The 15,679-nt window shown below is 41.0% G+C and overlaps 1 protein-coding gene across 2 annotated transcripts in view; it reads right to left on the bottom strand.

Annotated features, from left to right (window-relative positions):
- Positions 1-15,679, bottom strand: part of CHD6 (chromodomain helicase DNA binding protein 6) — a 185,468-nt gene that overhangs the window by 80,113 nt on the left and 89,676 nt on the right. For both annotated transcript variants that reach the window (XM_059707058.1, XM_059707057.1), the window contains exons 9-16: positions 14,861-14,947; positions 14,525-14,659; positions 13,833-13,954; positions 10,733-10,976; positions 9,456-9,632; positions 8,720-8,863; positions 4,065-4,320; positions 3,058-3,268 (exon numbers count right to left, since the gene is read on the bottom strand). In XM_059707058.1, the coding sequence (XP_059563041.1) occupies positions 3,058-3,268; positions 4,065-4,320; positions 8,720-8,863; positions 9,456-9,632; positions 10,733-10,976; positions 13,833-13,954; positions 14,525-14,659; positions 14,861-14,947 (1,376 nt within the window). The remainder of the gene's footprint in view (positions 1-3,057; positions 3,269-4,064; positions 4,321-8,719; positions 8,864-9,455; positions 9,633-10,732; positions 10,977-13,832; positions 13,955-14,524; positions 14,660-14,860; positions 14,948-15,679) is intronic.

Raw genomic sequence — 15,679 nt, 5'->3', positions numbered from 1 at the left:
GAAACTGATGTGCTTGACCGCCACAAGAGGAGATTTAGGCAACCAAGGTAAACTTTGGAGCTGAATTATAATAACTACACAGAAAAATAAGCAATGAAATAAAAAGCTAATTTTTAGCTTCAGGGGGAAAAAATTATGCACTAAAGGGTACTACATGAGTAAGCTGTAATTTAGCATTTACATAAATCCTAATAAACACTGAACATTAATCTGAAGTAATATGTGGCATTTTGGGAAGATGGGAGGACAGGAAGTTGCACATGTGGCATTTACATAGTGAGAACAGATAATATCTAAAACTGAAAAAAAATTATAATCATTAACATTTTTTAGATATAGCTATAAATACCAAAAGAAATAGCATAAAGAGTTTAAAGTAATTAATTGTTTCTGAGGGTGGAAAAACTCAGGGGCCAGCAGGGAGTAAATTAGGAAATGCAATTTTTCATAAGTCTAATAGAATAATTTGTCTCTTTAAGTTATGTTGAATGCATAACTTTAATGAAAATAAAAACTGAATTAGCCCTGGCCAGTGTGGCTCAGTTGGTTGAGAGTTGTCCCATGTACAAAGAGGTTGCTGATTCAATTCCCAGTCAGGGCACATGCCCGGGTTGTGGGCTCAATCCCCAGTAGGGGTCTTGCAGGAGGCAGCCGATTGATGTTTTTCTCTCTCTCTAAAATTAATAAAAACATTAAAAAAATTGAATTAAAAAGAGAAGAGTAATGATGATATTAAACCCAGAAGAACTCTGTTAGGTGCTATCAGGATGAAGAAACTATAAAAGAAACACCTCAGAATATTCATATGATGTAATGGTTAACAGTGAATGAAGGCTATTTAAGCATATTAATTTAATCATTTAAATTTATTTAAAGCTGTTTTAAGATGGAGAGATTTAACTATTATAAAATTTAAAGCTTCTGGGAATAAAGTAAACATACAAAAGCCCACATCCGTAAGTAAAAAGTCAAAAACAATAGTGGGGAAATACATGCACCATATTCTTAAGTAAACAAACAATTCTTATAAATTAATAAACAAAGACAAAGAGCAACAGCAAATGGAGAAAGAACATGAACAATTCATAAAAAAGCAAAATAAATAAAGATATATGAAAAAAATTCACTCATTAATAATCAGAAATACAAACTAAATCATAATTTAAATATCTACAGGGGTTTTGAAAATGTGTATTAAATGCTTTTAAAAATGTACATCAGAATTGGTCCTAAGGAAATAACTGGCAACATTTACAATTAATGTAAAGGGATATTCAGAGTTTCTTAAAGTACTGAAAATTTGAAAACAACCCATAAGACAGAATAAGAATATCAGACAGATCACCAAAATTGTGTCGTAGGAAAATAATTAAAAGAAAAAAAATTTCATAATATATTAAATAAAAATGCGAGTTACAAAGTAGAATGTAGAATATTTAAACAAGTAAACAACAAAGCTAAATATATGTATGAACAAAGAAAAACGACTAAGAAGATAAACACCTAAGTCTGAATGGGGGCTTTGGGCAGGCGTTGGTGTTATATGTGCCCATATTATCAAAAGACACTGTGTTACTTAAGTAATTTGAAAACAAAATAAGCAATAAATGATAAAAATAGCATAAAGGGAGCTAAATAAAGATATGCTACTTAATAAAAGTGTGTAAATTAGGGGAGGGAGGAGGCATATGTAATACTCTCTGTAATACTTTAAGCAATAAAACAAAATTTAAAAAATAATAATAAAAAATATAAATAAAAAAAGTGTGTTATACTGTTACTCATTTTGGGGGGTTCTTTAAAAAAACTGAAAACTACGAGTTGTTTTGTATATATTTTGAAGAGTAAGATAATATATTTATGAAAAGCAAGTGTTCTGGCAATGGGTTCCTAATCTAAAGTGAGTTCCGATTTCAAGGAATTATTTATATAACTATTAAATGTCAGCATAACCCATACCTAAATTTGGCATTTAATACTCTTCTAGAAATTACTTGTTAGAAGACCAAACAGAATCTTCCAGGACAAGAATATTTAAGACAACTGAGATTTGCCATGATTTTACTTTAAGAAAACAAGAATTTCCTATAAACTTAGCAATGCCTAGACCAGCTGTGGGCAAACTACTGCCCGCGGGCCGGATCCGGCCCGTTTAAAATGAATAAAACTAAAAAAAAAAAAAAAAAAAAAAAAAAAAGACCGTACCCTTTTATGTAATGATGTTTACTTTGAATTTATATTAGTTCACACAAACACTCCATCCATGCTTTTGTTCCGGCCCTCCGGTCCAGTTTAAGAACCCATTGTGGCCCTCGAGTCAAAAAGTTTGCCCACCCCTGGCCTAGACTAATAGTTTCTATGATCTTGAAAAATCCTTTATCATTAAGAGTTGTTAAAAATCCATTTATCATCTTCAGATCATTGATGTATCCCAACGTAACAAATGCAGTACCCACACAGAATCCAAATAACACCATTGACTTTCCACCTTCATGAGTAATGGACCTAGGATCAAGAAATTATAGGAGTGTGAACAAGAAAATAAAATGGGATGCCATAGCTAGTGTATCATAAAACTTTAGAGAGTTTGCTGAAAAAGGACATGAAATATCCCCACATTATTTTCCTGTGAGTTGTCAGATCATGCTCTTTTAGTAACCGGACACATAGTGATGCTTTCTAGGATGTATTTCTCTCATCATCATTAAGCAACAAAAAACAACAACAAAAGTAAACACATTTTTTTAACCTTTTCTAATGTTGATTAAATTGTTTCATCCAACTATAAAGAATATAAACAAACATGTAGGATATCATTTTTAAGCAAGGCCAGGGCTCTACAATATAGGCTATGAAATTCACTCTAGAGAGTTAAACTTGGATATATTGGTCATAAGATTTAACTCTGTGTTTTAGTGAATCTTTAAGAAGAGATTCCTTTCCTTCCTTTTTGAATGCTTTGTTGTTGTTGAAGCACAATTTTCGAATTAATCAAAAGGTATCAAGAAGAAGGCAGTGCCTGCAGCATCTGACACACAGCTTTGACATCAGTCTCACCTTCTCTGGATGAGATAATCTTCCAGGATATCGAGACAGCGCACCATCTGGGAGAAGATAAGTACTTTGTGGCCACCTGCAATCAGCTTAGGGAGTAGTTTATCAATCAGCACCAGCTTCCCTGCCGCCTGAATCATGGCCTGCAGCTGAAAGTCAGGGGCATCAGAGCTGTGGGTTTTCCGGAAATCTTCCAGAATTTTCTCCTCTGCCCCTGAAAACAAAACAAAACAAAACAAAATATTCCTTGAAAAAACATTAAGGGTAAAAGCTGCTCTCTGCTTTACAGATCCTAGGAGAAATTAAGTGAATTCTTGGGTCCAGGACCAAGACTAGTGAGGTAATGCCGTATGTGCATGCCTAGTCTGTGCCCCAGCAGAGGGCTCTGCAGTGGCAGCAGGTACAGAGAACTCAGGTGCTGTGCTCTCCTGGGAAGTCTCACCAGGTAAAGAAAGAATTTGAGATACCAAGATGACTTATGCAGTTAAAGAAACCTTCACAGAAAGTTGACAAAAAGACATATCTTTAAATGTCATAAAAATTTAACTATAAGCAAATCCAAGCCAGATATTGATTTAAAAGTATATCAAAAAGTTTTATTGCAAAAAAAAAAAAAGGCTCCAATATATACTCTTATTGTATAGGCAACTTCATTTATCTACAGAGTTTTCATCTCATTGCATCATGACCATTTACCCAACGAAGTAACACATGTTCTGTCCCAACGTGAAAAGTGTGGACTAAACCACAAGCACATAATGGACAACAGACTGATGAGTAACAGCCCCATCTTCAGATAGACAGTTTCAACATGTGGCTCTTTGTACTCATTAAACTGCTGAGGCAGATTTATCAACCTCTTTGAACCTCAGTTTAATACTCTGTAAAAAGGTGAGCATACATACATCCTAGCATCTAATGGGAACTCAATACCTAGGATCGTTGGTTATCATGAGCCTGTGGCAGAGACCCACAACAGGCCTGAGTATCCCCCTGCATCGCCCACTCACCGTTGATCAGGTAGGGATGGTTGCAGCACTTTCTCAGCTCCATCATGGTGTTGATGAGGTTGGGCATGTTGTGCTGATTTGCCCCTTTGGTCAGGAAGGAAAAGTTCTTTTCTAGGATGGCCCGGTAGTACTTTTTCTGGATATTGGTCAGCTCTACTTCAATGATCGTCTCTTGTTTGGGAGCAAGGTTCTTTTCCACATCATCTTTCAGCCGCCGAAGCATCATTGGTTTTAGGATAGACTGCAGTTTCTTCACCTGTCCAGGTAAATCCTGATTTAATGATTACTGGGGTATTCCACCCTTCACTACAATCTCTTGAGCACAGTACTGTGGTAGCAGACTAAATGAAAGCTCATCACTGATCCCTGAACATGAGGCTGAAAGGAAAAAAGGGGTCTGGTTTTCATTCACTAGTATTTACTGAGAAACTATGTGACAACCTTACAAGATAGAAAGAAAGAAAAATACAAAAGACAGTACCTATTCTCCAGCCTGTAGAAAACAAACCTTTCTCCCTCTAACATGCACATGTGTGCAGAAATTAACTGAGAAATATTTAAGCCTCATTAAGAGGTATAAGTGACATATTATAAAGGGAAGACTTAGATGCTGAAAGAGCAAAGTAAGAAGTAGAGGCAATCTGGGATGGGCGAAAAGGATGAAAGTGTCAAAAAGTACAAACTTCCAGTTATAAAATAAATGAGTCTCGAGGATGTATAGCAAGGTGACCATAGGTAATAAGTCTGTACTGCATATTTGAAAGTTGCTGAGAGTAGATCTTAAAAGTTCTCATCACTAGGAAAAATATTTGTCACTATGCACTGTGATGGATGTTAACTAAACTAGATTTATTGTGATCATTTCATAATATATACATACACTGAATCATTATGATGTGCATTTAAAACAAGTATGTCAATTATATCTCACATAAGAAGTAGAAGCAATCTGGAAACAGATTCTTCATATATCTTACAAATAACTGTAGCAAACGTGCTTGGGTGTAGCAGAATATAGAAAGCTGGTGCTATAAGGTGACTTCTACCATTCCATCATGCAAGCTGTCACATCAGGGGCGCTTTCAGCCTGATAGTGTTCTTTGCTATGATTTTTTTGTTCTTCTGACTGACCAGGCCTGGAGAACAGAACTCTATTCACTTTGACTGCACTGACCAGAGACCTGCTCCCTCTCCCAAGAAGACAATTCAAAGTCAAGGCATCTAAGTTAACTCTGAGATAAAACATGATACCAATAAGAGTAGTCCTGGTGGGAAATAAAATAAGGGAAAATGGAAGTGCAAAAGATCAAGTTTCGAGTCAGAAAGGCCTGTTCAAAACTTTTAAAGGAGTAGATTCTGCATACATAAGTTGTGCAGGTGCCAATGCTTCCTGAAGAGAGTGATTCAGAAGAGCTACTTACTGGAGCAGGTTTTAAACAATGATGGAAATGCTTTACTTTGAAACAGATGCTTTCTAGACCTTTTATTTACTGTGATTTAAAACATACACATTTGATGTCATTTTTGTGGTTTTCTCCTAACTAACCCCAATCTTAAACCTACCTCATTTGAGACTTTCATTTTACCTACCATGGTACTTAGGAATCTAATCCCCCAAGTGTTTAAGGAATTACTACATAAGAACCCAGAGAGAAAAGAAATAGGCACAAATGCCCATCTGCCACATGCTAGGTTCCGCTTTTGCCCTTCACTTGTTTCATACCTTGGATCATCTAGATCAGCAGTTGCCAACCTTTCTGACCTCACGGACCACCAGTGGTCCACAGACCACCGGTTGGCGACCACTGCTCCAAAGGTTTCCTTAAACCAGTGGTCGCCAACATTTCGAACCTCACAGACCACCAGTGGTCCATGGACCACCAGTTGGCGACCGCTGATTTAGAGTATACTATGTGCCAGAAACTGCGTTGCTCAATACAACAAACATAACTTTAGAGAAGATGTGGGCCTTTTACTCAAGAAGGTCATTGTCTAGGAAGAAGAAAAAACGCATACCACAAAATAAGTGCAATGGAAGAAGAGAATGCATTTCTAATGGTCCAAAAATGGAGAGGGGGCTGAAGCTGGCTTTTGAAGGATCAATAGATACTGCACACGTAGCAGAAGTGGAATTCAGTTTGATTATTCATTGCTCTCAAAGCCTGCCTTGCCACAGAAGTAGAAGTAAACAGATTGGAACCACAGAGTGTACCCTTGACATCTGTTAGTGAAAGTCCTTAGGTTTCTCAGTCCCCACATTCTCTGCCCTAACCCACTGTCACACCATTGCTAGATTAATTTAGCAGAACTAATTATGTCACTCCTGCAATCAAAGCCTTGCATTGCTCCTCTAATACCCACCAAATCCTTCAACCTGTCTTTCTAGATCTTCCCAAAATACAGCTCTGAACCTTAGTCCTCACACTCCATAATCATCCATTCTGTTTCCAGCTTATGTGAATGATTCCTTACTCCTGAACAAATTCTATTTAATAAACAATAAATTTCCATTTTTCCTATGTAAAATAGTCACCACCTCATCTCTCTCCACCTACTGAAAAATTACCCACTCTTCCAAGTCCACTTTCAAATTGTATTCTCTCTCTGAAATCTTTCCTGATTTCCAAACAGATGTAACCTTTTTCTCCTAATAAAGCCCCCAATTCCATTCTTTGTTTCTCTTGAGGCATTTAAACTTGTCTGGTGGCATGCAATATGTCAGAAAAAGAATTCAGAATAAGGGTCGTAGAGTGCATAAACCGGATGGAGGAAAAAATCAACAACTTATGCAAGAATCAAGAAGAAATGAAGATTGATATAGCTTCAATAAAAAACACCATGGAAAGTTTCAACAGTAGACTAGGCGAAGCGGAGGACTGAATTAGCGAATTAGAAGACAGGGAAGCAAAACACACTCAAACTGAACTGCAATTGGAGAAAAAAATTAAAAGACAGGAGGAGAGCCTAAGGGAGCTATGGGACAACATGAAACGAAGCAACATATGAATAATAGGGGTGCCAGAACAACAGAAAGATGAACAAGGATTAGAAAATCTATTCGAAGAAATAATATCAGAAAACTTCCCTGAGGTGGGGAAGAAAAAAGTCACACAAGCACAGAGTCCCAAACAAGATGAACCTGAAAAGACCCACACCAAGACACATCATAATTATGATGGCAAATGTTCAGGACAAAGAGAGAACCTTAAAGGCTGCAAGAGAGAGACAGAAAGTTACATACAAGGGAGCTCCCATTAGATTATCAAATGATTTCTCAACAGAAACACATCAGGCCAGAAAAGAATGGAAGGAAATTTACAAAGTGATGCAAAGCAAGAGACTGAATCCAAGAATATTCTACCCAGCAAGGCTATCATTCAAAATTGAAGGGGAAATAAGGAGCTTCACACACAAAAAATGGCTAAGGGAGTTTATCACTACCAAACCAGCAATGCAAGAAATGCTAAAGGGACTGGTGTAAAAAGAAGAAATAAAAAGGTAAGAAAGAACACAGGCACAAAAAGTAAAAATGGCTACAAACAAGTACTTTTTTTTTAAAATATATTTTATTGATTTTTTACAGAGAGGAAGGGAAAGAGATAGAGAGTTAGAAACATCGATGAGAGAGAAACATCGATCAGCTGCCTCCTGCACATCTCCTACTGGGGATATGCCTGCAACCCAGGTACATGCCCTTGACCGGAATCGAACCTGGGACCTTTCAGTCCGCAGGCCGAAGCTTTATCCACTGAGCCAAACCGGTTTCGGCATGTACTTTTCAATAATAACTTTAAATGTAAATGGACTAAATGCTCCAATCAAAAGACATCGAGTGGCTGAATGGATAAACAAACATGACCCATATATATGCTGTCTATAAGAAACCCACCTCAGAACAAGGGACTCACACAGACTGAAAGTGAAGGGATGGAAAATATCTTCCAGGCAAATGGAAATGAAAAAAAAAAGCTGGGGTAGCAATACTTATATCTGACAAAATAGACCTCAAAGTGAAGGCCATAACAAGAGATAAGGAAGGCCACTTCATAATACTAAAGGGATCAATACAACAAGAGGTTATAAACTTGTCTGGCTTATTTCTGTAATCTTTAGTAGATAATTCTACCCTAGTAGACAGTTATTTATTAATGTTGGTTGTTTTGAATCAGCTTTGAGTCCAATAAGCCAGACTCAGGACTACATCTTTCAAAACTGAGGAAATTTAGTTGATATGGACAAAGCTAGACTTACCAATTACTCTAATATATAATTGCCTTCTTTTCCTCACTGCTCTTGAGTACTTTGTTGTACTAAAGAATGAGCCTGGGAATATGTTGCAGATTATTTAGGAGGAAGGAGGAAGGGTGAGAGGAGCAAAAGAAAGCACCAAGATCCTGAAATCACAGCTATGAGCAAAATCACTGAACTTACGTGTGAGATCAGTGAAGGCTAGAGGCCTGATATGTTAACATAAAATATTTTAGGTGCTGATTCATTTATTCTTTGGATAACTAGCTTATCCTCCTCAACATAAACAAAAAACACATTAAATAAAGGATGTCAGAACTTGCTAACTCCTGTCCCCACAGTGGTTTCTCTCCTTGATGATAAGTAATCATCACATTGTCTCCTCGATTCTACAGGCCCCTATTTACCTGTTCCTCTGTTTTCAGATCTCCAAACTCCTCCAAGAAAGCAGTCTCTGAAGGAAACTGTGATGGCTCCAGGAAGTTGAGCAAACTGAAGAGTTCCTCCACAGAGTTCTGCAAGGGTGTCCCAGTGAGCAGCACTTTGTGTTCCTGCACAAATTAACACATGATGAACAGTGTTTGAGCTCCCCAAACAGTAGGCCAGGGCATTCTGCGCTCAATTTGGGGCAATTCTATTGTGCGTTAATGAAAAGACAGGGTGCCAACATTTCATGGGCATACAGTTAATAGATCAACCTTCCTTTCACATTAATAATTCCAGCAGCAATTTCATGTTAATTAAAGCAACCATTCATTCATTCATTCGTTCAACATTACCGAGTGCCTTCCCTCACATTCTGGGCACTGTGCCAAGACAATAATGTTAAAAACCCATCATTTTTGGTATCAGATCATTCAGGTACCCAGAAACAAATCAAAACACCTTACATTTCCAGGTCACAAATTTAATTGGATTTAAGATTCCCTTGGGTCCCTTTGGGAATCAATCTATAGCAAAGGTCAAACTGTTAACCCAGTTCATAACAAAAAACAAACACATTTGACTCCTACACTATCATAGCTATAGAGAGCAAACAAAATCTAGAGTAAAGAAACTACGCAAAAGTAAGTTACATGAAGAATGCTTCCTCCATAGTGAAGAGAAGCCCCCATGTTTAGGTGAAGAGCTTGCAACTCTCACCAGGGCCATGAGCTTTAGACCCTCCAGAAGTTTGCAGTTCCTGTTCTTCAACCTGTGAGCTTCATCGATGATCACACAGCTCCAGTGAATCTTCTTCAGCTCTGGGCAGTCTGCCAGGATCATCTCAAATGTTGTGATGACAACATGGAACTTGAAGACTCCAGAAAGGGGGTTTCCCTGAGGATGATACAACAGCAGGCAAAACTTTATGCAATGGCTATAGAATCCAGCTAATGGGCATCAGCTGGCCAAGAGGAGCCAGCACTAGAAATGCTAGGGCCTAGGTAAGAAGCCAATAAGCACTGCTCTTCCTCATTTGAGAAAAGAGAGAACACAAGAATGTACCAGCTATATAGACAAGAGACAGACCTCATTACATGGGTGAAACAGAAGAGAGCATGTGCCCTCACAAAGGTGAGACAGATGAGCAGTACGGAAGGCACAGCAAGGAAGCTTTTTATTTATTAACTGCCAGGGTAAGGAAAGCAGATGGGTTTTGATTCAAACATTCTAGTCACGAGTCTGTCTAAACCATGCATAGACAGTAAAGATCTTGATTACCCTGGGACAGGTGCTACCAGGAGGGCACACCTTTGTCTTTTAGCCTGTCTCAGTGCTGCCATCACATTTAAAGAACAGAGCTGCATCATGTCAGAGCACACCGTAAATTCCTTCCAAGTGTCTCCTGCAGTTACAAAGCTCCCGGCTGGCTTTTCTCTGATTAGATTCTTTTAATTTTCACCTTAATTATAAAATTCAGTGCCCAGAACAAGAACACAAGCATACTTGGCAAAGTCCTTATACTTAACAAAAGCTTTTTAAAAATTCTATTGTGCTTTTAACAATTTGAATCCTGTTTTCTCTTTATCCTTCCCTGTCAAATCTGTTAACGTCTTCTCCAATCTCCCTGGCTAGGAACCCATTCTCTATACACCAATTCTGCTGCTCACTTTCTTCACTGAGCATATAGCAATTCAGATAAAATTTTGTGTGTAAAAGTAACTTCATAATCCAACCCAGAAGCCAAGCTTTCAGAGTCCTCTGGTATATCTCAGGGAGTGTAAAGCATGCCCTATAGTTCCGTGTTTTATCATAAATTAAACTAGCAGGGAGGAGTAAGAAGTCTGCCTCAATAAGCATATGACTGACTCTACATAATCAGTAAATAGTAGCCCAAGGCACAAGACACTAAACTCCAGAAGAAAAGTGACAGAAATGCTGCTCTCAACTGTGACATCGAGGTGTCACTGGGTCTTTGTGATCAGCATAAGGCTCACCTGTGCATCTCTGTACACCATCTCATACTGCTGGATCATCTGCCTACTGATCTGGCTGCCGTGGTACACAATGGCATTCATCTCTGTCCACGTTCGAAACTCCCGTTCCCAGTTGGTGATAGTGGAGAGGGGGGCGATGATGAGGAAAGGGCCATGGACTCCCCTGAGGAATATTTCTGAAAGGAATGTGATGGACTGGATGGTCTTCCCTAGACCCATCTCATCAGCCAAAATACAGTTTTTCCTGCAGAGAGTAAGAAATACAGGCGATTCACAATCAATACAGGACAGAGGTAGAGGGTGGTTATAACTAAAAAGATACCTTAGAAGCATACCTCGACCTGTAAGTGAAGGTCTTATGAGCATTTGTCAGAGATGCAACTAAGGCAAGTTTTTGTTATTATTAGTCATATCTTGCCTGCTTCCAAAAAAGAATTATGGCAGATTGTGAGAAAATACATGAAATGGGTCCATTTAAATAAAATCTAAAAACACTAAAAATTAAAATAATAGAGAACAAAAATATGCCTCAAACTGAAGCCAGTTTCTGTATCCAACAAACTTCATGGAAGCAAAGGCAAAAATAAAATGATAAGTTACATGATTCTCATTGTCTTTCACTTGTGTTATCAAAGGACAAAATTAACCCACATAATAAATTTCTAATCAGAGAAAAGATGCTGATCTCTTCTGGTGATTCAGGGTCACAGATTGCACAGAGCCAAGACACTTGAAGCAAGGGTGTGGCCCCATCCAGTCTCACCTCTCACTGCATAGAGGGCAACCTCAGACCTAGAAAGCAACGCTCTGGTCTGAGAATAAGGGCAGAAGACTACGCCAGAACACACGCCTCCAGAGTTCCATCTTGGTGTGTTTTCCGTTACAACATGCTGTCGGGGGATGGCGGGGGGGGGGGGGGCGGGGGAGGAGACGGACATTCTAGAACAGCCGTGGGCAAACTACGGCCCGTTTGAAATGAATAAAACTAAAAAAAAAAAAAAAAAAAAAAAAAAAAAAAGACCGTACCCTTTTATGTAATGACTAGGGGCCCGGTGCACGAAATTCGTGCACTGGGTGTGTGTGTGGGGGGGGGGGGAGTGTCCCTCAGCCCAGCCTGCCCCCTCTCACATACTGGGAGCCCTCAGGCGTTGACCCCCATCACCCTCCAATCACAGGATTGGCCCCTTGCCCAGGCCTGACGCCTCTGACAGAGGCGTCAGGCCTGGGCAGGGGACCCTCATTTCCCCCCATCACTGGTTCTGCCCCCAGCCCAGGCCTGACGCCTCGGCCAGAGGCGTAGACCCCCATCACCCTCTGATCGCCTGATAGGCCCCTTGCCCAGGCCTGACGCCTCCGCCAGAGGTGTCAGGCTTGGACAGGGGACCCCCATCTCCCCCTGATCACTGGCTCTGGCCCCCGCCCAGGCCTGAGGCCTCTGGCTCAGGAATCATGCCTGGTCAGGGGACCCCCATCTCCCTCTGATCGTTTGCTCCACCCCCCGCCCAAGCCTGACGCCTCTGACCCAGGCTTCAGGCCTGGGCAAGGGGACCATCATATCCCCCCAATCCCCAGCTCCGCCCCCCGCCCAGGCCTGACGCCTCGGCCAGAGGAGTTGACCCTCATCACCCTCCGATCACCAATCACCGGATCGGCCCCTTGACCAGGCCTGAGGCCTCCGGCAGAGGTATCAGGGCTGGGCAGGGGACCCCCAGCTCCCCGTGGTTGCAGGCTCCGCCCCTGCCCAGGCCTAACGCCTCTGGCCTAGGCGTCCTGCCCGGGCAGCGGGGACCCGCAGCTGCAGCGGCCCCGTGATCGTGGGATTCGCTTTAGGCCCAGGCAAGGGACCCCTAGCTCCCGGGACTGCCAGCTTCGACTGTGCCCAGCTCCCATCACTGGCTCCACCCCTACTTCCTGCTATCACTGGCCAGTGCGGAAAAGGCGCCTGATTCTCCGATCATGGCTGGGGGGCAGGGCAAAGGCGGCCCCAGGGCTGCCTTTGCCCTGCCCCCCAGCTCTTAGCTCCCCCCTGGGTTTCCGATCACTGTCAGTGGCAGGGGGCTTCTTCCTGCTTTCCCTTTCGCCTCCCTGCATTGTGCCTACATATGCAAATTAACCGCCATCTTGTTGGCAGTTAACTGCCAATCTTAGTTGGCAGTTAATTTGCATATAGCCCTGATCAGCCAATGAAAAGGGTATCGTCGTACGCCAATTACCATTTTTCTCTTTTATTAGATAGGATGTGTACTTTGAATTTATATTAGTTCACACAAACACTCCATCCATGCTTTTGTTCCCGCCCTCCGGTCCAGTTTAAGAAGCCATTGTGGCCCTCGAGTCAAAAGTTTGCCCACCCCTGTCTAGAATGTTAAGAAAATCTCAACCCATTTTTCTCAAATTTCATCTGCTTCATCTATTGTGATAGGAACTAAAGCACAAAGAGTCCAACCTGAGCATTCCAGTACAAGTCTAGAACATCTGTGGCTCACAAACAAGTAGCAGAGTTGGGGCAAGAATTCAGATCTATTCCCCTTTAAAGCCAATTTTTGCTAAAGACATAGAGATAGAAAACATGTTTAAAGGATCCTTTGAGCATAACCAACATAGAGCATTACCTTTTGGCTAGATTGGCAAAGGCGAAAAAAAAAGCACAAAGTCGATGATGTATAAAGACCGTTCCTTTTGGTTGGGAGAAATACCTGACATAAAAATATGATATCCTAGTATGCGGGACATGCAAGGACTGCCAGCCTGAATCAATGGCTGTGTTGTCCTCTCAGCTCTCTGCTGCTCTACTCTAAGTGGGCCAAGGCAGCAACCCACCTTCAAGTACAAACACTTGATTAGAAAATCACCCATGCCCTAACCGGTTTGGCTCAGTGAATAGAGCGTCGGCCTGCAGACTGAAGGGTCCCAGGTTCGATTCCGGTCAAGGGCATGTACCTTGGTTGCGGGCACATCCCCAGTGGGAGGTGTGCAGGAGGCAGCTGATCGATGTTTCTAACTCTCTATGCCTCTCCCTTCCTCTCTGTAAAAAAATCGATAAAATATATTTAACAAAAAAAAGAAAATCACCCAAGATAGGAATGGTCTGGATCCTCACCTGTTATACCAGTTAAATAGAAGCCAGTTCATTCCCTCCAGTTGGTACTCCCGGAGCTGGTTACTGTTCTTATACTCACGAGACTTCTCGAGTTTCTGCCAGGAGTCTGAAGCAGGCCGTTCCTAGTAGAAAAAAGCAGAGAGCACACTACGTAGAGAATTATGTTTTAGAAGCATAAAACAAATAAGGACACAAAATAATAATGGGGAAAGTAGTAAATCTCAAAACACTGCCCTAAATCTGGCTTCAAACTACAGTGACTGTTTTCTGACTAATGTATAGGCCCTACATTTTCTAGGTTTCACTGGATTAAACTAAGAATATCTCTCTAAAATTTACAAGTAATTAATAAAAAAGAGAAACAGACCCACCTAAATCTTACCATTATATTGTATTACTTAGACTCTTAGATATCAATCCTACTTACATTTTAATTTCCCTGAAAGCCAATATTAGTCAGGTTTTTTGGTTTCTATAGACAGAATTTCTTTTATTTCTTTGTGCCTGTGGTATGAGCTTAGGAAAGTACAGTGGGTCAAATATTTTGATTAGTTTCTAGAGTCAGAACATCAGGCAAAAAGCCTGATAATCAAAACTTCAAATTCCTTAAATTCTTCATAAACACACTAGCAATCTTATTACTTTATCTTTCCATATGAAACACCAAATTCTACATAAAACTGATAGATTACCATATGCTTAATTTCAGGAAGAACTTGAAGAGATTCGAATTCTTTAACTTTAGCAGGATCCACGTCTTCCTCTAGCTCCCATGTACTTTCTTCATAGGGCAGTGAGCACCACTTCACCAGATAATGCGTCACTTCCTGGTGGGAAAGAGGAGAAAGAGAAAAAAGTTCTTTCTACTAGATTATAGGCATCGATCATACTCTGTCCAACTTATGGAAACCCACCCTATAATATAACACACAAATGCCATTCAAACAAAGACCACATGTTGACAAAACATGCACAATATAAGGTAAGAAGGGAAGACACTAGGAGAGTCAGCATAGCAAAACACCTACCTCTCCTGTTTCTGCATCCTTGGTGTGGGCCACCTCCAAGATGCGATCAACTTCTACATAGTCTGGGTTGAACAAGTCTTCGTCAGGCTAATGCAAACAGAGAGGAGTTTAAGAGTGTCCCCCTGACCTCAAATACCACTTCATGCTTTACCACTAAGTGACCCCTACTCTGGACCTATCAGGAAACACATGAAATGGTTCACCTGAGAATAAAAGTCACCTCAGACACTCTTCGCTGTCCTAAATCCTGCTCTCCATGACTAAACTGGAAGGAATCAACCACACCTCACAGGCTGCCCTCAGCCAGGGGAAGACTTCCCTCTGATTACTGTAGTGCTGTGCAAAAATCAGCACAAAGAGGATGCCCTTTTATTACTGCTCCCTGTTCCAAAGATCACCCTTGGAAACGCTGGTTTCTTTTCCTTCTTAATATAAATAACAGTAATAGCTAATGCTGGAAGGAGCCATGAGAGGAGCTTCTGGGGTGCAGATAATGTTCTAATTCCTGATCCAGGAGGTGGTTACACAGATGTGTTTATTTTGTAAAAATTCACTGACCTGTACCCTTAGGATCTGTTTATATACATTACTAGAAGCCCAGTGCATGAAATTCGTGCACTTGGGGGGGAGGTGTCGTCCCTCACCCCGACCTGCACCCTCTCGCAGTCCAGGAGCCCTCAGGGGATGTCTGGACCATCAGTCGGACACCCTTAGCACTGCCGCGGAGGTGGGAGAGGCTCCTGCTACTCCGCTGTGCTCACCAGCTGTGAGCCCAGCTTCTGGCTGAGCGGCACTCCCCCTGTGGGAGCACACTGACTA

The sequence above is a fragment of the Myotis daubentonii genome, chromosome 8, assembly GCF_963259705.1.
Source record: "Myotis daubentonii chromosome 8, mMyoDau2.1, whole genome shotgun sequence".
NCBI classification, from domain to species: domain Eukaryota; kingdom Metazoa; phylum Chordata; class Mammalia; order Chiroptera; family Vespertilionidae; genus Myotis; species Myotis daubentonii.
The sequence above is the reverse complement of the archived record's forward strand: the minus strand, read 5'-3'. Positions and strand labels throughout refer to the sequence as shown.